The 21,702-nt window shown below is 45.5% G+C and overlaps 1 protein-coding gene and 1 long non-coding RNA gene across 5 annotated transcripts; both read right to left on the minus strand.

Moving 5' to 3' along the window:
* Positions 1–111: 111 nt before the first annotated feature.
* LOC114784923 (uncharacterized) lies at positions 112–10,471 on the minus strand. Of its 4 annotated transcripts, none has more exons than XM_028970828.1 (2): positions 10,331–10,471; positions 112–2,131 (listed from the first exon to the last, which is right to left on the minus strand). In XM_028970828.1, the coding sequence occupies exon 2, from the start codon at positions 2,099–2,101 to the stop codon at positions 323–325; it is 1,779 nt and encodes a 592-aa protein (XP_028826661.1). In that variant the 5' UTR covers positions 2,102–2,131; positions 10,331–10,471; the 3' UTR covers positions 112–322. The 4 variants fall into 4 exon arrangements, with proteins under 4 accessions (XP_028826661.1, XP_028826653.1, XP_028826644.1 ...); XM_028970820.1 differs by lacking the exon at positions 10,331–10,471 and adding an exon at positions 9,907–10,295 and having other exon boundaries at positions 112–8,406; XM_028970811.1 differs by lacking the exon at positions 10,331–10,471 and adding an exon at positions 3,062–10,295 and having other exon boundaries at positions 112–1,678.
* A 4,299-nt stretch (positions 10,472–14,770) lies between these two features.
* LOC114784940 (uncharacterized) lies at positions 14,771–21,569 on the minus strand. The gene is made up of 5 exons (XR_003748966.1): positions 21,516–21,569; positions 19,205–19,271; positions 19,027–19,109; positions 18,878–18,956; positions 14,771–14,887 (listed from the first exon to the last, which is right to left on the minus strand). It is a non-coding gene; the product is annotated as an uncharacterized LOC114784940 (long non-coding RNA).
* Between the last annotated feature and the right edge of the window lie 133 nt (positions 21,570–21,702).

The raw sequence follows: 21,702 nt of genomic DNA on the forward strand, positions 1-21,702 counted from the left end.
GAAGGCATCAAAACTATGAATGAACACATGTGGAGTTATGTACTTAACAAAAAGTGGAGACCTGGCCTCCACAGTCACTGGACCTGAACCCAATCAAGATGGTTTGGGGTGAGCTGGACCGCAGAGTGAAGGCAAAGGGGCCAACAAGTGCTAAACACCTCTGGGAACTCCTTCAAGACTGTTGGAAAACCATTCACATGTGTTCATTCATGGTCAACAGTTTTTTCATACTTCCTCTGATGAAAGTGACATCACTGTGAGACTGTACACAGGCAAAATGTATACTCTTAACTCAATTGCATAGTTACAGGTTTAAATGCAATTACAATTCTTTTAATTTGCGCAGCAAGCGTTTGCATTCTGTCCCAGGAGTATGCGTAACACTAGACATTGTCATCAAAGAAGATGAGATAACATGTCTATATGCTTGGCTGTGGCCAGATGATTGAAACTCAGACTGGTTTGGTTCTGCTGTTTCTAGAGCTCCTGGGTATTCTGATATTTCTTGAGGATTGCTATTTGTCATCTTTGAGGCATCAGAATCATCATCCACATTTTCCTGTTTGTCTGTGGGCTCAAACGAGTCATTTTCGAACAAAATGCTCTGTTCATCCTCCCAACCACTTGAAAAGTGTGTGCTTGAATGTAACATGTGATCCATCTCACTTTGTTGTGAGCTCCTTTCAACATATGAGTCTTCCTGTGAAGCATGTGTCCGTGATCGGGTGGTATAATGAAGCAGAAATAATTCAGATTCCTGCAGCTTCATCTGGAGAGCATTGCCACTACCTGAGGTGCGAATTTGGTCATGGTTGTAGCGTTCCAGTGGATTGCCCACAGCCATTCCCTCTGTTTCTGCAGAGGCAACACTCATCGGGTGAGGATCTCCTTTTTGGTAACAATCTATAAGGAAGCATGGAAGGTTGGAGTCTCCAATGGACCGTTGACTCTTGTCATTGTTTGTGAGAAAAGGAACTCGTATTGGGGAAGCCATGATTGGTGGAAGCCGTACGTGCCTCAGTGAGTTAGGGGTTGAAGTGACTTTAAGGTTTTGCCTAATCAGGGGTATAATGGAGAGAGATTCTGTTGCAGGACAAAAATCCACTTTATCAACTCCAACTCTTAAGACTGAGGTATCAGGAGAAGTACAGGTATACTCCATATCACCAAAATGAGAAGTTGTTTTGTCAGGTTTTGTTTCACCAAACATCCTCTGAAATGCCCTTTTGTCAAAATCTTCACTTACAGCCAAAAATGTATTGTTTTTGGAGAATGCAAAAATAGGCCTTATGTTGTCTTTGTTTCCATTCCGAAACTTGGAAGTTGTTTTGGAGTGTGCTAGAAGAACAGATGAGAAGGATCCAGGTGTGAGAGAGTAGTCACATACAGGCATGATATTGCAAAATGTCCATCTGTTTTCATCCCCCTGCTCTTCTTCTTTGAGGGCTTCAGGCGTCAATGAGTAATCACACAGGCCTTTATTTTCCTCCAACAGATGTTCTTCTAACTCCATCTGCATTGCTGTATCCTTTGTCCTGTGCTCATCTTCCAGGTCTGCTTTACATGCAGAGTCAAAAGACTTGTTGGAATTGAGTAGTCTTTTCTCTGAATGTGGTACATTGAAAGATTTGGTTTCAGGTGTCAGTGAGGAATCACACAGTCTGGTACCGTGGAGGTTCTGTGTTTCAAAATCTGTGTGCATTGCTATTACTGTGTGTTTTAGACTTTGCTCCTCTTCCAGCTCTTCTTCAGGAACACAGTCAGAACGTTTGCTGGAACACAGTGGCTTTTCCTCTGAATGTGGTACATTGAAAGACTTGGTTTCAGGTGTGAGTGAGTATTCACAAAGGTTGGTTACTTGGTGGTGAGTGATGAAAGATTCCTCTGACACTTTCTGTTCTTCTACCTCCATCTGCACCGTAATACATTTTGTCCTGTGCTCCTCTTCTGGCTCTTCTTTGGTAGCAAACTCAGAAGACTTGCCGGAAGTTAGTAGCATTTTCTCTGAATGTGGTACATTGAAAGATTTGGTTTCAGGTGTCAGTGAGGAATCACACAGTCTGGTACCTTGGAGGTTCTGTGTTTCTAAATCTGTGTGCATTGCTATTGCTGTGTGTTTTAGATTTTGCTCCTCTTCCAGCTCTTCTTCAGGAACACAGTCAGAACGTTTGCTGGAACACAGTGGCTTTTCCTCTGAATGTGGTACATTGAAAGACTTGGTTTCAGGTGTGAGTGAGTATTCACAAAGGTTGGTTACTTGGTGGTGAGTGATGAAAGATTCCTCTGACACTTTCTGTTCTTCTACCTCCATCTGCACCGTAATACATTTTGTCCTGTGCTCCTCTTCTGGCTCTTCTTTGGTAGCAAACTCAGAAGACTTGCCGGAAGTTAGTAGCATTTTCTCTGAATGTGGTACATTGAAAGATTTGGTTTCAGGTGTCAGTGAGGAATCACACAGTCTGGTACCTTGGAGGTTCTGTGTTTCTAAATCTGTGTGCATTGCTATTGCTGTGTGTTTTAGATTTTGCTCCTCTTCCAGCTCTTCTTCAGGAACACAGTCAGAACGTTTGCTGGAACACAGTGGCTTTTTGCCTGAATATGGTGTACTGAATGATTCTGTTTCAGACAACAGTGAGTAATCAAACAACCTGGTAACTACCATCACTCCAGCCTCCAATTCTTCCAAAGGCAGTTCTTCTAACTGCATGATGATTTCTTTAGTAGCAGAGTCAGAACATTTGCTAGAACATTGTGGCTTTTCCTCTGAATGTGGTACATTGAAAGACTTGGTTTCAGGTGTCAGTGAGGAATCACACAGTCTGGTACCTTGGAGGTTCTGTGTTTCTAAATCTGTGTGCATTGCTATTACTGTGTGTTTTAGACTTTGCTCCTCTTCCAGCTCTTCTTCAGGAACACAGTCAGAACGTTTGCTGGAACACAGTGGCTTTTTGCCTGAATATGGTGTACTGAATGATTCGGTTTCAGACAACAGTGAGTAATCAAACAACCTGGTAACTACCGTCACTCCAGCCTCCAATTCTTCCAAAGGCAGTTCTTCTAACTCCATGATGACTTCTTTAGTAGCAGAGTCAGAACATTTGCTAGAACATTGTGGCTTTTCCTCTGAATGTGGTACATTGAAAGACTTGGTTTCAGGTGTGAGTGAGTACTCGCAAAGGTTGGTTACTTGGTGGTGAGTGATGAAAGATTCCTCTGACACTTTCTGTTCTTCTTCCTCCATCTGCACCGTAATACATTTTGTCCTGTGCTCCTCTTCTGGCTCTTCTTTGGTAGCAGACTCAGAAGACTTGCCGGAACTTAGTAGCATTTTCTCTGAATGTGGTACATTGAAAGATTTGGTTTCAGGTGTCAGTGAGGAATCACACAGTCTGGTACCTTGGAGGTTCTGTGTTTCTAAATCTGTGTGCATTGCTATTGCTGTGTGTTTTCGACTTTGCTCCTCTTCCAGCTCTTCTTCAGGAACACAGTCAGAACGTTTGCTGGAACACAGTGGCTTTTTGCCTGAATATGGTGTACTGAATGATTCTGTTTCAGACAACAGTGAGTAATCAAACAACCTGGTAACTACCATCACTCCAGCCTCCAATTCTTCCAAAGGCAGTTCTTCTAACTGCATGATGATTTCTTTAGTAGCAGAGTCAGAACATATGCTAGAACATTGTGGCTTTTCCTCTGAATGTGGTACATTGAAAGACTTGGTTTCAGGTCTCAGTGAGGAATCACACAGTCTGGTACCGTGGAAGTTCTGTGTTTCTAAATCTGTGTGCATTGCTATTGCTGTGTGTTTTCGACTTTGCTCCTCTTCCAGCTCCTCTTCAGGAACACAGTCAGAACGTTTGCTGGAACACAGTGGCTTCTTGCCTGAATATGGTGTACTGAATGATTCTGTTTCAGACAACAGTGAGTAATCAAACAACCTGGTAACTACCGTCACTCCAGCCTCCAATTCTTCCAAAGGCTGTTCTTCTAACTCCATGATGACTTCTTTAGTAGCAGAGTCAGAACATTTGCTAGAACATTGTGGCTTTTCCTCTGAATGTGGTACATTGAAAGACTTGGTTTCAGGTGTGAGTGAGTATTCGCAAAGGTTGGTTACTTGGTGGTGAGTGATGAAAGATTCCTCTGACACTTTCTGTTCTTCTACCTCCATCTGCACCGTAATACATTTTGTCCTGTGCTCCTCTTCTGGCTCTTCTTTGGTAGCAAACTCAGAAGACTTGCCGGAAGTTAGTAGCATTTTCTCTGAATGTGGTACATTGAAAGATTTGGTTTCAGGTGTCAGTGAGGAATCACACAGTCTGGTACCTTGGAGGTTCTGTGTTTCTAAATCTGTGTGCATTGCTATTGCTGTGTGTTTTAGATTTTGCTCCTCTTCCAGCTCTTCTTCAGGAACACAGTCAGAACGTTTGCTGGAACACAGTGGCTTTTTGCCTGAATATGGTGTACTGAATGATTCTGTTTCAGACAACAGTGAGTAATCAAACAACCTGGTAACTACCATCACTCCAGCCTCCAATTCTTCCAAAGGCAGTTCTTCTAACTGCATGATGATTTCTTTAGTAGCAGAGTCAGAACATTTGCTAGAACATTGTGGCTTTTCCTCTGAATGTGGTACATTGAAAGACTTGGTTTCAGGTGTCAGTGAGGAATCACACAGTCTGGTACCTTGGAGGTTCTGTGTTTCTAAATCTGTGTGCATTGCTATTACTGTGTGTTTTAGACTTTGCTCCTCTTCCAGCTCTTCTTCAGGAACACAGTCAGAACGTTTGCTGGAACACAGTGGCTTTTTGCCTGAATATGGTGTACTGAATGATTCGGTTTCAGACAACAGTGAGTAATCAAACAACCTGGTAACTACCGTCACTCCAGCCTCCAATTCTTCCAAAGGCAGTTCTTCTAACTCCATGATGACTTCTTTAGTAGCAGAGTCAGAACATTTGCTAGAACATTGTGGCTTTTCCTCTGAATGTGGTACATTGAAAGACTTGGTTTCAGGTGTGAGTGAGTACTCGCAAAGGTTGGTTACTTGGTGGTGAGTGATGAAAGATTCCTCTGACACTTTCTGTTCTTCTTCCTCCATCTGCACCGTAATACATTTTGTCCTGTGCTCCTCTTCTGGCTCTTCTTTGGTAGCAGACTCAGAAGACTTGCCGGAACTTAGTAGCATTTTCTCTGAATGTGGTACATTGAAAGATTTGGTTTCAGGTGTCAGTGAGGAATCACACAGTCTGGTACCTTGGAGGTTCTGTGTTTCTAAATCTGTGTGCATTGCTATTGCTGTGTGTTTTCGACTTTGCTCCTCTTCCAGCTCTTCTTCAGGAACACAGTCAGAACGTTTGCTGGAACACAGTGGCTTTTTGCCTGAATATGGTGTACTGAATGATTCTGTTTCAGACAACAGTGAGTAATCAAACAACCTGGTAACTACCATCACTCCAGCCTCCAATTCTTCCAAAGGCAGTTCTTCTAACTGCATGATGATTTCTTTAGTAGCAGAGTCAGAACATATGCTAGAACATTGTGGCTTTTCCTCTGAATGTGGTACATTGAAAGACTTGGTTTCAGGTCTCAGTGAGGAATCACACAGTCTGGTACCGTGGAAGTTCTGTGTTTCTAAATCTGTGTGCATTGCTATTGCTGTGTGTTTTCGACTTTGCTCCTCTTCCAGCTCCTCTTCAGGAACACAGTCAGAACGTTTGCTGGAACACAGTGGCTTCTTGCCTGAATATGGTGTACTGAATGATTCTGTTTCAGACAACAGTGAGTAATCAAACAACCTGGTAACTACCGTCACTCCAGCCTCCAATTCTTCCAAAGGCTGTTCTTCTAACTCCATGATGACTTCTTTAGTAGCAGAGTCAGAACATTTGCTAGAACATTGTGGCTTTTCCTCTGAATGTGGTACATTGAAAGACTTGGTTTCAGGTGTGAGTGAGTATTCGCAAAGGTTGGTTACTTGGTGGTGAGTGATGAAAGATTCCTCTGACACTTTCTGTTCTTCTACCTCCATCTGCACCGTAATACATTTTGTCCTGTGCTCCTCTTCTGGCTCTTCTTTGGTAGCAAACTCAGAAGACTTGCCGGAAGTTAGTAGCATTTTCTCTGAATGTGGTACATTGAAAGATTTGGTTTCAGGTGTCAGTGAGGAATCACACAGTCTGGTACCTTGGAGGTTCTGTGTTTCTAAATCTGTGTGCATTGCTATTGCTGTGTGTTTTAGATTTTGCTCCTCTTCCAGCTCTTCTTCAGGAACACAGTCAGAACGTTTGCTGGAACACAGTGGCTTTTTGCCTGAATATGGTGTACTGAATGATTCTGTTTCAGACAACAGTGAGTAATCAAACAACCTGGTAACTACCATCACTCCAGCCTCCAATTCTTCCAAAGGCAGTTCTTCTAACTGCATGATGATTTCTTTAGTAGCAGAGTCAGAACATTTGCTAGAACATTGTGGCTTTTCCTCTGAATGTGGTACATTGAAAGACTTGGTTTCAGGTGTCAGTGAGGAATCACACAGTCTGGTACCTTGGAGGTTCTGTGTTTCTAAATCTGTGTGCATTGCTATTACTGTGTGTTTTAGACTTTGCTCCTCTTCCAGCTCTTCTTCAGGAACACAGTCAGAACGTTTGCTGGAACACAGTGGCTTTTTGCCTGAATATGGTGTACTGAATGATTCGGTTTCAGACAACAGTGAGTAATCAAACAACCTGGTAACTACCGTCACTCCAGCCTCCAATTCTTCCAAAGGCAGTTCTTCTAACTCCATGATGACTTCTTTAGTAGCAGAGTCAGAACATTTGCTAGAACATTGTGGCTTTTCCTCTGAATGTGGTACATTGAAAGACTTGGTTTCAGGTGTGAGTGAGTACTCGCAAAGGTTGGTTACTTGGTGGTGAGTGATGAAAGATTCCTCTGACACTTTCTGTTCTTCTTCCTCCATCTGCACCGTAATACATTTTGTCCTGTGCTCCTCTTCTGGCTCTTCTTTGGTAGCAGACTCAGAAGACTTGCCGGAACTTAGTAGCATTTTCTCTGAATGTGGTACATTGAAAGATTTGGTTTCAGGTGTCAGTGAGGAATCACACAGTCTGGTACCTTGGAGGTTCTGTGTTTCTAAATCTGTGTGCATTGCTATTGCTGTGTGTTTTCGACTTTGCTCCTCTTCCAGCTCTTCTTCAGGAACACAGTCAGAACGTTTGCTGGAACACAGTGGCTTTTTGCCTGAATATGGTGTACTGAATGATTCTGTTTCAGACAACAGTGAGTAATCAAACAACCTGGTAACTACCATCACTCCAGCCTCCAATTCTTCCAAAGGCAGTTCTTCTAACTGCATGATGATTTCTTTAGTAGCAGAGTCAGAACATATGCTAGAACATTGTGGCTTTTCCTCTGAATGTGGTACATTGAAAGACTTGGTTTCAGGTCTCAGTGAGGAATCACACAGTCTGGTACCGTGGAAGTTCTGTGTTTCTAAATCTGTGTGCATTGCTATTGCTGTGTGTTTTCGACTTTGCTCCTCTTCCAGCTCCTCTTCAGGAACACAGTCAGAACGTTTGCTGGAACACAGTGGCTTCTTGCCTGAATATGGTGTACTGAATGATTCTGTTTCAGACAACAGTGAGTAATCAAACAACCTGGTAACTACCGTCACTCCAGCCTCCAATTCTTCCAAAGGCTGTTCTTCTAACTCCATGATGACTTCTTTAGTAGCAGAGTCAGAACATTTGCTAGAACATTGTGGCTTTTCCTCTGAATGTGGTACATTGAAAGACTTGGTTTCAGGTGTGAGTGAGTATTCGCAAAGGTTGGTTACTTGGTGGTGAGTGATGAAAGATTCCTCTGACACTTTCTGTTCTTCTACCTCCATCTGCACCGTAATACATTTTGTCCTGTGCTCCTCTTCTGGCTCTTCTTTGGTAGCAAACTCAGAAGACTTGCCGGAAGTTAGTAGCATTTTCTCTGAATGTGGTACATTGAAAGATTTGGTTTCAGGTGTCAGTGAGGAATCACACAGTCTGGTACCTTGGAGGTTCTGTGTTTCTAAATCTGTGTGCATTGCTATTGCTGTGTGTTTTAGATTTTGCTCCTCTTCCAGCTCTTCTTCAGGAACACAGTCAGAACGTTTGCTGGAACACAGTGGCTTTTTGCCTGAATATGGTGTACTGAATGATTCTGTTTCAGACAACAGTGAGTAATCAAACAACCTGGTAACTACCATCACTCCAGCCTCCAATTCTTCCAAAGGCAGTTCTTCTAACTGCATGATGATTTCTTTAGTAGCAGAGTCAGAACATTTGCTAGAACATTGTGGCTTTTCCTCTGAATGTGGTACATTGAAAGACTTGGTTTCAGGTGTCAGTGAGGAATCACACAGTCTGGTACCTTGGAGGTTCTGTGTTTCTAAATCTGTGTGCATTGCTATTACTGTGTGTTTTAGACTTTGCTCCTCTTCCAGCTCTTCTTCAGGAACACAGTCAGAACGTTTGCTGGAACACAGTGGCTTTTTGCCTGAATATGGTGTACTGAATGATTCGGTTTCAGACAACAGTGAGTAATCAAACAACCTGGTAACTACCGTCACTCCAGCCTCCAATTCTTCCAAAGGCAGTTCTTCTAACTCCATGATGACTTCTTTAGTAGCAGAGTCAGAACATTTGCTAGAACATTGTGGCTTTTCCTCTGAATGTGGTACATTGAAAGACTTGGTTTCAGGTGTGAGTGAGTACTCGCAAAGGTTGGTTACTTGGTGGTGAGTGATGAAAGATTCCTCTGACACTTTCTGTTCTTCTTCCTCCATCTGCACCGTAATACATTTTGTCCTGTGCTCCTCTTCTGGCTCTTCTTTGGTAGCAGACTCAGAAGACTTGCCGGAACTTAGTAGCATTTTCTCTGAATGTGGTACATTGAAAGATTTGGTTTCAGGTGTCAGTGAGGAATCACACAGTCTGGTACCTTGGAGGTTCTGTGTTTCTAAATCTGTGTGCATTGCTATTGCTGTGTGTTTTCGACTTTGCTCCTCTTCCAGCTCTTCTTCAGGAACACAGTCAGAACGTTTGCTGGAACACAGTGGCTTTTTGCCTGAATATGGTGTACTGAATGATTCTGTTTCAGACAACAGTGAGTAATCAAACAACCTGGTAACTACCATCACTCCAGCCTCCAATTCTTCCAAAGGCAGTTCTTCTAACTGCATGATGATTTCTTTAGTAGCAGAGTCAGAACATATGCTAGAACATTGTGGCTTTTCCTCTGAATGTGGTACATTGAAAGACTTGGTTTCAGGTCTCAGTGAGGAATCACACAGTCTGGTACCGTGGAAGTTCTGTGTTTCTAAATCTGTGTGCATTGCTATTGCTGTGTGTTTTCGACTTTGCTCCTCTTCCAGCTCCTCTTCAGGAACACAGTCAGAACGTTTGCTGGAACACAGTGGCTTCTTGCCTGAATATGGTGTACTGAATGATTCTGTTTCAGACAACAGTGAGTAATCAAACAACCTGGTAACTACCGTCACTCCAGCCTCCAATTCTTCCAAAGGCTGTTCTTCTAACTCCATGATGACTTCTTTAGTAGCAGAGTCAGAACATTTGCTAGAACATTGTGGCTTTTCCTCTGAATGTGGTACATTGAAAGACTTGGTTTCAGGTGTGAGTGAGTATTCGCAAAGGTTGGTTACTTGGTGGTGAGTGATGAAAGATTCCTCTGACACTTTCTGTTCTTCTTCCTCCATCTGCACCGTAATACATTTTGTCCTGTGCTCCTCTTCTGGCTCTTCTTTGGTAGCAAACTCAGAAGACTTGCCGGAAGTTAGTAGCATTTTCTCTGAATGTGGTACATTGAAAGATTTGGTTTCAGGTGTCAGTGAGGAATCACACAGTCTGGTACCTTGGAGGTTCTGTGTTTCTAAATCTGTGTGCATTGCTATTACTGTGTGTTTTAGACTTTGCTCCTCTTCCAGCTCTTCTTCAGGAACACAGTCAGAACGTTTGCTGGAACACAGTGGCTTTTTGCCTGAATATGGTGTACTGAATGATTCTGTTTCAGACAACAGTGAGTAATCAAACAACCTGGTAACTACCATCACTCCAGCCTCCAATTCTTCCAAAGGCAGTTCTTCTAACTGCATGATGATTTCTTTAGTAGCAGAGTCAGAACATTTGCTAGAACATTGTGGCTTTTCCTCTGAATGTGGTACATTGAAAGACTTGGTTTCAGGTGTCAGTGAGTAATCACACAGTCTGGTACCTTTGAGGTTCTGTGTTTCTAAATCTGTGTGCATTGCTATTGCTGTGTGTTTTAGACTTTGCTCCTCTTCCAGCTCTTCTTCAGGAACACAGTCAGAACGTTTGCTGGAACACAGTGGCTTTTTGCCTGAATATGGTGTACTGAATGATTCTGTTTCAGACAACAGTGAGTAATCAAACAACCTGGTAACTACCGTCACTCCAGCCTCCAATTCTTCCAAAGGCAGTTCTTCTAACTCCATGATTACTTCTTTAGAAGCAGAGTCAGAACATTTGCTAGAACATTGTGGCTTTTCCTCTGAATGTGCTACATTGAAAGACTTGGTTTCAGGTGTAAGTGAGTATTCACAAAGGTTGGTGACTTGGCGGTGAGGGATGACAGATTCCTCTGACACTTTCTGTTCTTCTTCCTCCATCTGCACCGTAATACATTTTGTCCTGTGCTCCTCTTCTGGCTCTTCTTTGGTAGCAAACTCAGAAGACTTGCCGAAACTTAGGAGCATTTTCTCTGAACGTGGTACATTGAAAGATTTGGTTTCAGGTGTCAGTGAGTAATCACAGAGTCTGATACCTTGGAGGTTCTGTGTTTCTAAATCTTCCAGCTCTTCAGGACCACAGTGTTTGCTGGAGCACAGTGGCTTTTTTCCTGAATATGGTGTACTGAAAGATTTGGTTTCAGGTGTAAGTGAGTAATCACAAAGGTTGACTTGCTGGTGAGTAATGATAGATTCCTCTGAATGCTGTTCAACAGAATCTGAGCACTTTCCTGGGTCACTAGTCCTGTGATGTTCCTGGCTTGAGGGGTGGATTAATTTTGTTGTTCTGAAAGGTGTGGGTGATTTTGGGTGCAGGACCATTCTTGCTTTACCTGCCGAAACCTGTGATACACCCTCCAGAAAAGTTGAATTCTGTATAATGTGATGCTCCCAAAGTGTCTGGTCAAATGCTGATCTGGAGTCATTGTTGATGGAATGATTTTTATTGTTATCTTCCAAAGAGATGCTGTTGCTCAGCACACTGTTACAGGTTTTCATGTTGATGGGTCCAGGTTCTGTTTCATTGTCATCAGATTTTTTTTGACCACTGGATTCACAATGCTGCTGTAAAATGTCCTCTGAGATGGTGATGGTGCTGGTTCTGACAAAGTTATCAGGCTCATTGTTCAACATGTCTTTTCCACTATTTGAAATGCCACCTGTGCTGCCCATTGAATTCCTTGTGCTTGTTCTGCTGTTGGCTGCTCCATCGTCTGGACCTGAGTCTTTTAATGCCCCCTCCATATCAGCACAAATCCCTGAAATATGCACAAAATCACCAAATCTGTTGATAGTGTTAGAAATATGTTCCATGCCATTGTCCATATCTGAATCTTCCAATGAATTTGTGCTCTCTTTACAATCAGTTATCAATTCATCACTTGACTTCCCAGAACATCTGGAGTGTTCAGAAGATTCCTTTATAAAGCTCAAAGGACTGCTGTTACTAAGTGCACTGTTCCCCGTTTCATTGTTGTCTTCATCATACATTTCTGGTACACTGTTCATCACAGTTATTTTTGGTGAGACCATGTCATCTGCAGGTTTGAGGGAGAATTGTGTACAACTCTCTGTAGATTCATCCATGATGGCACCTGCATTGTCCATATTTACAAGTTCAGATTCTGATGTAGTCTTGCCACCAGGTTTTTGTGGAGTGCTGGATTCAGGATGACTCTGTAAAATGGAATCTGACTTGGCGAAGGTGCTGCTTCTGACAAAGTTCTCTGAATCGGTCCGACTGTTTGCAATGCTTTCTGTTCCCACTGTTGCATTGGTTGCACTAGTACTGGTGATGGCTGTATCATGGCTGTCTGAAATGTTCATGAAGGATATTTCTGGTAAAGAAAAGTTATCAGTGTTGTCTTCAGTTCTACTTCCATCAGTTGCAGATTCATCACTTAACTGTTTAATAAATTCCTCTTCAAGATTCAAAGAACTGATGTTGCTAAGTGCACTGTTCCCAGTTTTATTGTTGTCTGCATCATACATTTCTGGTACACTGTTCATCACAGTTATTTTTGGTGAAACCATGTCATCTGCAGCATTGAGGGGGAATTGTGTACAACTCTCTTTAGATTCATGCATGATGGCACCTGCATCGTCCATATTTACAAGTTCAGATTCTGATGTAGTCTTGCCACCAGGTTTTTGTGGAGTGCTGGATTCAGGATGACTCTGTAAAATGGAATCTGACTTGGCGAAGGTGCTGCTTCTGACAAAGTTCTCAGAATCGGTCCCACTGTTTGCAATGCTGTCTGTTCCCACTGTTGCATTGGTTGCACTAGTACTGGTGATGGCTGTATCATGGCTGTCTGAAATGTTCATGAAGGATATTTCTGGTAGAGAATTGTCATCAGAGTTGTCTTCAGGTCTACTTCCATCAGTTGCAGATTCATCACTTGAGTGTTGAATAGATTCTTCTTTAAGATTTAAAGAACTGCTGTTGCTAATCAGACTGTCCTCAGTTTCATTGTTGACTGCTTCTTGACTTCTGGAACACAGGGCATCCACATTATTCACATATTTCATCTGTGATTGACTGTCATCACAGGACTCTTCGCTCATCGAATCTGTGTCTGAATACTGAAGCTGCATCGTTTGCCTCTTTTTTTGATGTGAGGAATAAAGTGGAGAGATGGAGCATTCTAGAGTTGTCTTGTGAGAAGGTTTCTTCCTCCACCTCAGTCTACCTGAAGATATCTGACTGGGAGTTCTTGGAAGTTTTTTATGCAAAGTAGGAATGGATTTTTGTGTTTTTTGCAGTAACTCAAAAGATGGTTTCAGGTGGGACTCAGCTTCAATTTGCTCTTTACTTCTCTGTACATCTTCAGCGATGTAAAGCTTGGCCATTTCAGCCTCCAGGTCTTCACCATGATTTGCTTTCTGCAACATTCCATGGTCAGAGATTCCACATAGGTTAGCACCCGCAAGATCTTCCAGATGGTCTGAAAGAGTCTTGTCAATTGTGAAGTGCTGCTGGCATTTCTCTTCTAGCTGTTGCTGAGTGACAGAAAACTGAGTCTCCCCCAGAGTCTGTAAATCCATCAGCTGCTCTTGTGTGAAGGGACGAAGAGGATTCGGGTCATCTCCCAAAACCTGTCGTACCAGAGAGTTTTTGAAAAGCTGTCTGCGGTACATTTTTTCCTCCACAGTGCCACAAGTGATCAGACGATACACCTCAACCTCTCGCTCTTGTCCAATCCTATGGGCACGGTCAACTGCTTGGGCGTCTTCTGACTGGTTCCAGGAAGGTTCTGCAATAATCACACGATCTGCCGCTGTTAGGGTCAGCCCCTCAGCTCCAACCTTGGCCGTAAGTAGAAGAATTGAAAATCTACCACTCTGGAACTTTTTCAGTATTGAGTGTCTCTCATAAGTCCTCAGATTTCCGTCAATGCTTACAACAGAATTTCGCCCCCAGTCCTTCATTTCCAGTATGTGCTGAACAAGCTTCAGACTACTTACATACTGGAAAAACACCAGAGTGTGATGTCCTGCAGCAGACAGGTTCTCCAGCATTGGCACCAGAACAGTGAACTTTCCTGATGCTGCAACCAGGAGGTCAGGGTCAATTTCATTAAACATATCCTCACTGAACTCTCTTGGGAAGCTACAGAATTGTCTCAGTTTGTGGATTTTCTTCAGACTTGAACTTTTAATACTAGAGAGGCTGCGATAAATATCTTCCTGTTCAGGACTTATTATAATCCACAGCACATACTCCCATTTTATAGGCAACTGGACTCTACTTTCGGTTGTTGGGTCAGTAGGTTTGGTCCCCTGACCTTCAGGAAAACTTTGAATCTGATCCTTAGTTCTTCTGAGCCAAATTGTATTTATTCTCTCCTGCAGGCACTCCAGCATTTTCTGAGCATATGCCCTTTCGTCTGGTTGTGCATTAGGTTCCCTCCCGCGAGTAATGGGGTTCTCAAAGTTCTTCCGGTATGTGTTGTATGTTCCCATTAAGCATGTTTCAGAGATCAAAGACAGCAGGGTCCACAGTTCTTTCACGTTGTTCTGGATCGGGGAACCAGAAATGAGGATGCAAAATTTATTGGAAAGCATAAGAGCAGCTTTGTAACGTTTTGTATGGGAATTTTTGAGCATGTGAGATTCATCAAATATCACACAGTCCCACTCAAATGGCTGGTCCTTGTAATGAGTTAAGTCTGTTAAGCGTCTGCTAAGTATTCCATAGGTTGTGAGGACCACCCCACGCCTTTTTTGAATCTTTAGGAGAGTTTTCCGAGTGTCACGCTCACTGTGATATTTACAACATTTTATTGAAGGACACCATCTCTTCAATTTAGTGTCCCAGTCATCCAGGAGAGTAGTTGGCATCACTATTAGCACATGTTTAAAATTTGAGTTGCAAAACATCAAACTCAAAAAAAAAATTACTTGCACACTCTTTCCTAGTCCCATTTCATCGGCTAGAATAACTCCACGCTTTCCATTTTCGTGTGCGCTTCGAATAAAATCAACACCATCCCGTTGGTGTGGATAGAGCTTAATGTCTCTTTCAAGATTCTCTTCAGTACTGAGTTCAGGTTCCTCATTTTGCTTATCCATGTTTTCAAAGGTCTGTAAGAATGTATGGGAAGATAATTTAGTAACTACTAGAGTATTTATCCGTAACTGAAATTACAGGTAATTACAGGTCAGGTAAATCAACATTATTGCATGTGTATATGCTTAATAATACTTTTTCAGACACCCTTATCCAGAGCAACTTACAATCAGGGACAGTCCCCTCACCTGCTTCCCCACAAGGCTACTACCATACCATGACAATATAATTATATTTAGAACTACATAGAATGTGTATAACTCATTATAATCACAACAGCTTATTCCAAACTCACCTAAACAATTCAGTTAAGGGTAGATATATCTGTTTATACACACACATATATATATATATATATATATATATATATAATTTATTTTGTTTATATATAGAAAGAAAGAGAGAGTGAGAGGGGGGGTATTTTAAAATGTAATTAATCAGCATGTACTGGTAATGATAAACACATATTTTCATCCATGTCACGACTACGGACTTACGAGGGAAGGAAGCGCAGAGGTTTGACATACTGGGAACGGGGTTTTATTAATACAAACAATAAAGAAATACAAATAAACAGCGGCGCGGTGGCCGAAAACGATTTAACTTAAATAACGAACTGAAACTAACCCGTAGGCGTGTGGCGATTGCCAGAACTCAAAACACTCATAACAAAACCAGGTCAAGTTCGTGCAGAGTCCACGAAAATGCCAGCGACCCCGAACGGGCGGAAACTTCCGGCATTTATGGGGCGTCAGGATTGGGTTCCGGTGTGGAGCCCAGCTGCAGGCAATCCTGACAGAGCCCCCCCTCCAAGGGCTACGTCCTCGGAGCCCCAACAGTACCATCAGTGGAGGCGGCGGGGCGGATGGCGGCAACCACAGGGCTCCTGCCCTGCTGTATCCTCCCCTTGGAGGACCCGGTCCCTCGGGCTGGCTCCCCGGCGTGGTCAGGCGTGGCGGCCCCGGTCCCTCGGGCTGGCTCCCCGGCGTGGTCAGGCCTGGCGGCCCCGGTCCCTCGGGCTGGCTCCCCGGCGTGGTCAGGCCTGGCGGCCCCGGTCCCTCGGGCTGGCTCCCCGGCGTGGTCAGGCCTGGCGGCCCCGGTCCCTCGGGCTGGCTCCCCGGCGTGGTCAGGCCTGGCGGCCCCGGTCCCTCGGGCTGGCTCCCCGGCGTGGTCAGGCCTGGCGGCCCCGGTCCCTCGGGCTGGCTCCCCGGCGTGGTCAGGCGTGGCGGCCCCGGTCCCATCGGCCTGGCTCCCCGGCGTGGTCAGGCGTGGCGGCCCCGGTCCCTCGGCCTGGCTCCCCGGCGTGGTCAGGCGTGGCGGCCCCGGTCCCTCGGCCTGGCTCCCCGGCGTGGTCCCGCTTGGCGGCCCCGGACCCTCGGCCTGGCTCCCCGGCGTGGTCCCGCTTGGCGGCCCCGGACCCTCGGCCTGGCTCCCCGGCGTGGTCCCGCTTGGCGGCCCCGGACCCTCGGCCTGGCTCCCCGGCGTGGTCCCGCTTGGCGGCCCCGGACCCTCGTACCGGCTCCCCGGCGTGGTCCCGCTTGGCGGCCCCGGACCCTCGTACCTGCACACAATAATCAGGGCCGATCCATCTGGGTACATGTGGGCCCTGTCTCCACATGTCCCCTCTGACACGTCTTGTGTCACCCCCTGCACCGCGCAGGGAGATTGTCCCAGAGCCTCCGGCGACTGTTCCAGGCACCCCAGGCTGGTGCCTTCTGGGACTATGCAGCCCCTCTCGCTGCACGGCCCTGGTGCCAAGGGGGGGGCATTGCCAGACCATCCGGCTAGCCCCTTCTGCGTCCGTTGGGACAAGCAGGCCCTCTTCCTGTCTGTCCCAGCTGGGTCCTCATGCCTACCCGGGGGCTCTATGGCGCTCCACCCCTCTGGAGGCAGACGCAGGCCCATGCCTGGCCCGCCCTCCTCACTGGCTACCGGAGGACCCAGCTCCATCGCTTCCCCACCTCCCCTCCCCTCAGGAGGAGTCCCCAACCCGAACTGCACCCCCCCAAAAAATTCTTTGGGGGAGCACCCCCCCCGGCTGGACTTAGGGGTACCTTGGGGCTCGTCCACCTCGCCTTGGACCGGTGCAGTCAGGTTGGGAACTCCCTCCCTGGGGTTCGGCTCTGCTGCTGGGTCACCATCTGGTGGACACAAAGAGGGGAAGTGGGGGCGACATACGGACACATATGCCACGCACACACACACAGACAGAGACAGACAGAAGAGAGGGTCGTCTAGTTCCCTCTCTGAGCACTCCGGGACCTCCTCAGGGGGCACAGCCAGGATCTCGGGAGGCGCGACCTTCTCGTCGCCCGCCAGTGCTTGGTCTTCTTGCCCCGGATCCTGACTGGCGCTGGATGTGGTGGAGGGGCAGAGTTCGATCCCTGGCTCAGGCTCTGGCCGATCAAACTCCGCCCTCAGTCTCTGCTGGAAGTCCCGAAAACTCCTGTCGGCAGCGTCGCTGGAGATGGTGGTGGGCGTGTGGCGTGGGGGGTGGTGGACGTCTTCTCCAGCATGCGGGGCGCTGGTGATGCGCTGCCGTTCAGCTGGGGAACGTCCGAGCAGAGGGAAGGCGGGTCGGCGACTGGAACTGGGAGGGCATCTTCCCTGTGAGGCAGTTCCGACAGTGCAGTTGCTGGTTGGCGACCTCCTGTCGCCCTGTTCCACCAGCTTACGCCCGCATCGCTATCCTCCTCCTCACTGTTGTCGCACCTCTGGGACTGACGTGGGTTTCCACGGACCTCGCAACGGACGGGCACGATGGGCGGAGCCATCCCGGCACCGACTGCCCAATCGGCGTCATCCTCGTGTTGGTCCGTGTCGACCTCATACCCTCGGAAGTCACGTGGATCTTCACGGATGTCGCGACAATCTCGGACGCGCGCGCTGGGTGGAGCCATCCCGGCCCCGACTGCCCAACGAAAATCCACGTCATTGTCGCTTTAGTCATCCGTGTCCTCCCACCTGTGACTCCGAGGGTCGTCCACCCTGCGGACATCCTGGACCCAGGGTGCGATCAACTCCCAGGGACAGTACTCTGGCCATTCGGGCTGGAGGCTGCCCATCCCCTCGCTGGAGGGACGCCGCCGTTGTTGTTGTCGCTTCTCACCCCCCTGGAAGTGACGTGGGTCCCCACGGACCTTGCGACGATCGCAGACTGGTGCGATGGGCGGAGCCCAACTCTCGTCTCCCGTGCTCTCGTCGTCGTCCGTGTCGTCCCAGTCCACGGGGAGCCTTGCCAGCAGAGCGCAGAGTTCTTGGCTCGACATGGCGAAGATCGTGGGGGTCGCATCTTCTGCGCTCGCTGCCCACGTCACTTCCTCGCTGCTGCCGACGCCAACGTCCTCGCTCCGCCCACTCACCCGCCGACGTTGTCGCTTCCGGGTTTCGCGGAGTTTCCCGGGGATGACGTCATCACTCGGCGCCGCGTACCACGGCTTCTCGGGGAGAAAACGCTCCACCAGAACGGGCGGCGCGTCTCTCCCCTGGTGTCCGCGTTCGCCGCGCCGCGCTGCGTCCTTCGCGGCGTTTCTTCTCCTCTGTTTTTTACCTCTGCGCTTTTGGGGGGGTCGCTGGCATTCTGTCACGACTACGGACTTACGAGGGAAGGAAGCGCAGAGGTTTGACATACTGGGAACGGGGTTTTATTAATACAAACAATAAAGAAATACAAATAAACAGCGGCGCGGTGGCCGAAAACGATTTAACTTAAATAACGAACTGAAACTAACCCGTAGGCGTGTGGCGATTGCCAGAACTCAAAACACTCATAACAAAACCAGGTCAAGTTCGTGCAGAGTCCACGAAAATGCCAGCGACCCCGAACGGGCGGAAACTTCCGGCATTTATGGGGCGTCAGAATTGGGTTCCGGTGTGGAGCCCAGCTGCAGGCAATCCTGACAATCCAGTTGCAGGCTGGATGTAGTTCATTTTAAAAACGTATAATATTGTACACAATGTAAATACATTTGAGTGCTACTCATAATAATAGAATGATATCTTACGTATGGTTCAGAAAAACAAGCCTTTGTTTCACTGTGTCATTAGTGTTACTCTGTGTCCTTCAGGAAAGATCAGCAAACCCTAAAAAAACAGCAGTTGTTAGTCTTAAATGAATCATATTCATAAAGAAAACTGTTTCTTTATTAAGTACCTGAGTCAGCTGAAAATGTTTGTTGTTCCCTTGACACTCAGTTAGAACACTGCTGATCCAGACAGGCAAAGAGTTCTCACCAACTGGAAAAAAAATCCAGGCTTAAATGGAAGTGCATGTAAAACATGTATGAAGTGCATGTAAAATTGTACTTAATATTAATTGATTCAGTGAATACCTTCTAGTATCCTGTTCTTGGTGAGTCTCCATCCTCCAGCCAATGTCCAGGGATGAGCTCCAGCACCCTAATATAGATAAAGTGGTTATATGTCAGAACAGATATCGCTTGGTCAGGGAAAAGATATCCCTGTGTTTTTTGCTCTCCATCTACCAAATAAAACTACTACAGAGATCTGAAGCTACTAAAACAGGGTTAATAACTGTGGACATAAATAGAGGTTCATAATGCACATTAACAATATCCAAACCAATATGCAAAAACTAGGAGAGACCATGGCTGTTTGGTTGGCATATCTCAATATCCATTACCGCTTAATCCTAAATAGAGTCGTAGCTGCCAGAGTCCATCCTGGAGCCCATTGGACACAAGGCAGGGACTCACCCGGGGCTAGACCCCAACCCACAGCAGAGTTCACACACATACACACACACTTCTGTGGACAATCTTTAGTTGTTAATTCACCAGAGGAAACTTGGGAGAACCAACAAAGGGAGAGCATGCAAATTCCACACACACAAATCCAAAACTACTCTGGATTACATGTGTCAAAGAACAAAGACTAAATAAAACAGTGAAAATGCACAACAATGTGGGGAGGAAAAATATATGGAAGCCGCTAGGCCTGCTACTAATGATTATTTTAATAAATGATTCATCTGTGGATTGTTTTTTGATTAATTGCTTAATCAGATAAAAAAACAGAACAACACAAGTGACACAAGTGACACAACGAATTGATTATGAAATTCATTGTCGACTCTTTTCGTAACCAATTTTTGTCCTAGAAGCCACCAATTGTTCATGTTGTCCCACTTAAAAAGATCTGTAATTTGTAAAAGGTCTGTAATTTTTATCATAAGTACTTCAACTCTGAGCTACTGAAAAAAATCCAGGAAATCACAATATGACTTTTGAAGAATCTATTTGTATAACGGTGCAGAAAATAAGTAGTTACAAACAAAAAAGAATTCTGTCCCTCACAGACCTGCTCTTCTATCCTTCACCTGTATTGATGGCTGTTTGACCTGGGACTCCATGCAAGATCTCACCTCGAGGGGTACAAATGATCTTGAGAACGGTGAGGACACAGCCCAGAACTACACGGGGGGAAACTGGTTCATGACCTGAAGTGCCAATGATCCCAAACACACCACCCAGGCAATGAAGAAGTGGCTACGTAAAAAGGATTACAAAGTCCTGGAGTGGCCTAGCCCACCTCCAGATCTCAATCCAATCACGGTTGAAGTTTGCTTGGAGTGAGATTTAAGGCACTCATAATGCACATGAATCTAAAAATTGGAATGTTCAATATGAACGATGAACTATAAAACACTGCAAAATAACAAGCATTGTGCTGACAACCTCCTCATCACGTTTGAAATAAACGAACACGCCCTCAATTCAAACGGGCCAATTGGAAAGCAACCGCTTCCTTACCCGCAAGGCCACCACTGCTCCAACCGCTAAATTTGCATTGGCCAGGAAGCATTAAACATTAGAGCACTCAAATTTTTGCAACAATAACTCCTTCACAGCATCAAGAATTGTTGTCCCTGGCTGGGGGAACGACTTGCCCTGCTCCATTCAACTAGCCGAGACTACCACCACCTTTAAGAAACATTTGAAACCATTTGAAGTATTTCAAATGAGTCTAACACACACTCACTCACACGCACAAAACAAAAAAAATCATCTAGCAATTAACAATTCCCTAGCATGTTCTCTTTCTTGACAAGTTAGGCTCTTAGCTTTGTAACTCACAATTTATGGAAACCGAATGGGAATTGCTGGTGTCTTCTCCATGTAAGTCGCTTTGGATAAAAGTGTCTGCTGAGTAAAGTAAAGTAAAGTAAAGAATCTTGCTGGTCATTCTCACTGATCCACACTTCCTTTCCAGCCAAGCTGCTCAACCATTTTAAATACCTGGGATTCATCATGGGGTATTAGTTGTCTATTCAAACCCCATTTCCTGCCACCTGTGTACCTGAGCAACACAGTGGAAGTGGAACTACTCTATAAGTCACTCTGCTGCAAAAATGCTGTAAATAGATAATAAACTTAATTCCAAGCAACACGCCGCAGTCATCCAGGAGTGTGCACAACAAATACTCAACATACCCCTGTTTGCTGTGTGTTACTAAAGATGCTGTGATGAATGCTTGGGAATACATGCTTCATAAGCATGTCCCCTCTAACATTAAAGAATCGATCTGATCAGAATATGAGCGAGAATATGATTTAAATAAACTGATAATGAAAACTTGTGAACAGCCAGCCAGAAACAAAAGCAGTTCAAATTGAGACCTACCTCTTCAGTAGGAAAATGTTGCGTTTGTGTTTGAGTTGTTCCCGTTCGTTTTCTTTTTAAACAAAGGGTCATGCAGAAACAAAACTGAAACTGAATCTCTGGAAAGCCCCAAGAAGCCCATAATCAAGTACCTGATCGTTAGAACCAAAACGAGGCGAAGCCCCGCCCACAAAAGAGAATTGTGCTG

This window comes from Denticeps clupeoides, chromosome 1 (genome assembly GCF_900700375.1).
Source record: "Denticeps clupeoides chromosome 1, fDenClu1.1, whole genome shotgun sequence".
Lineage (NCBI taxonomy): Eukaryota > Metazoa > Chordata > Actinopteri > Clupeiformes > Denticipitidae > Denticeps > Denticeps clupeoides.

What these genes read in the sequence shown, in the direction of transcription:
- LOC114784923 (XM_028970804.1), bottom strand. Translation starts at nt 10,147, where the DNA reads ATGCAGTTAGAAGAACTGCCTTTGGAAGAATTGGAGGCTGGAGTGATG. An exon ending in AGTAATAGCAATGCACACAG is followed by an intron (nt 1,693 to 2,850) that starts ATTTAGAAACAC and finishes CAATGCACACAG; the next exon opens with ATTTTGAAACACAGAACCTC.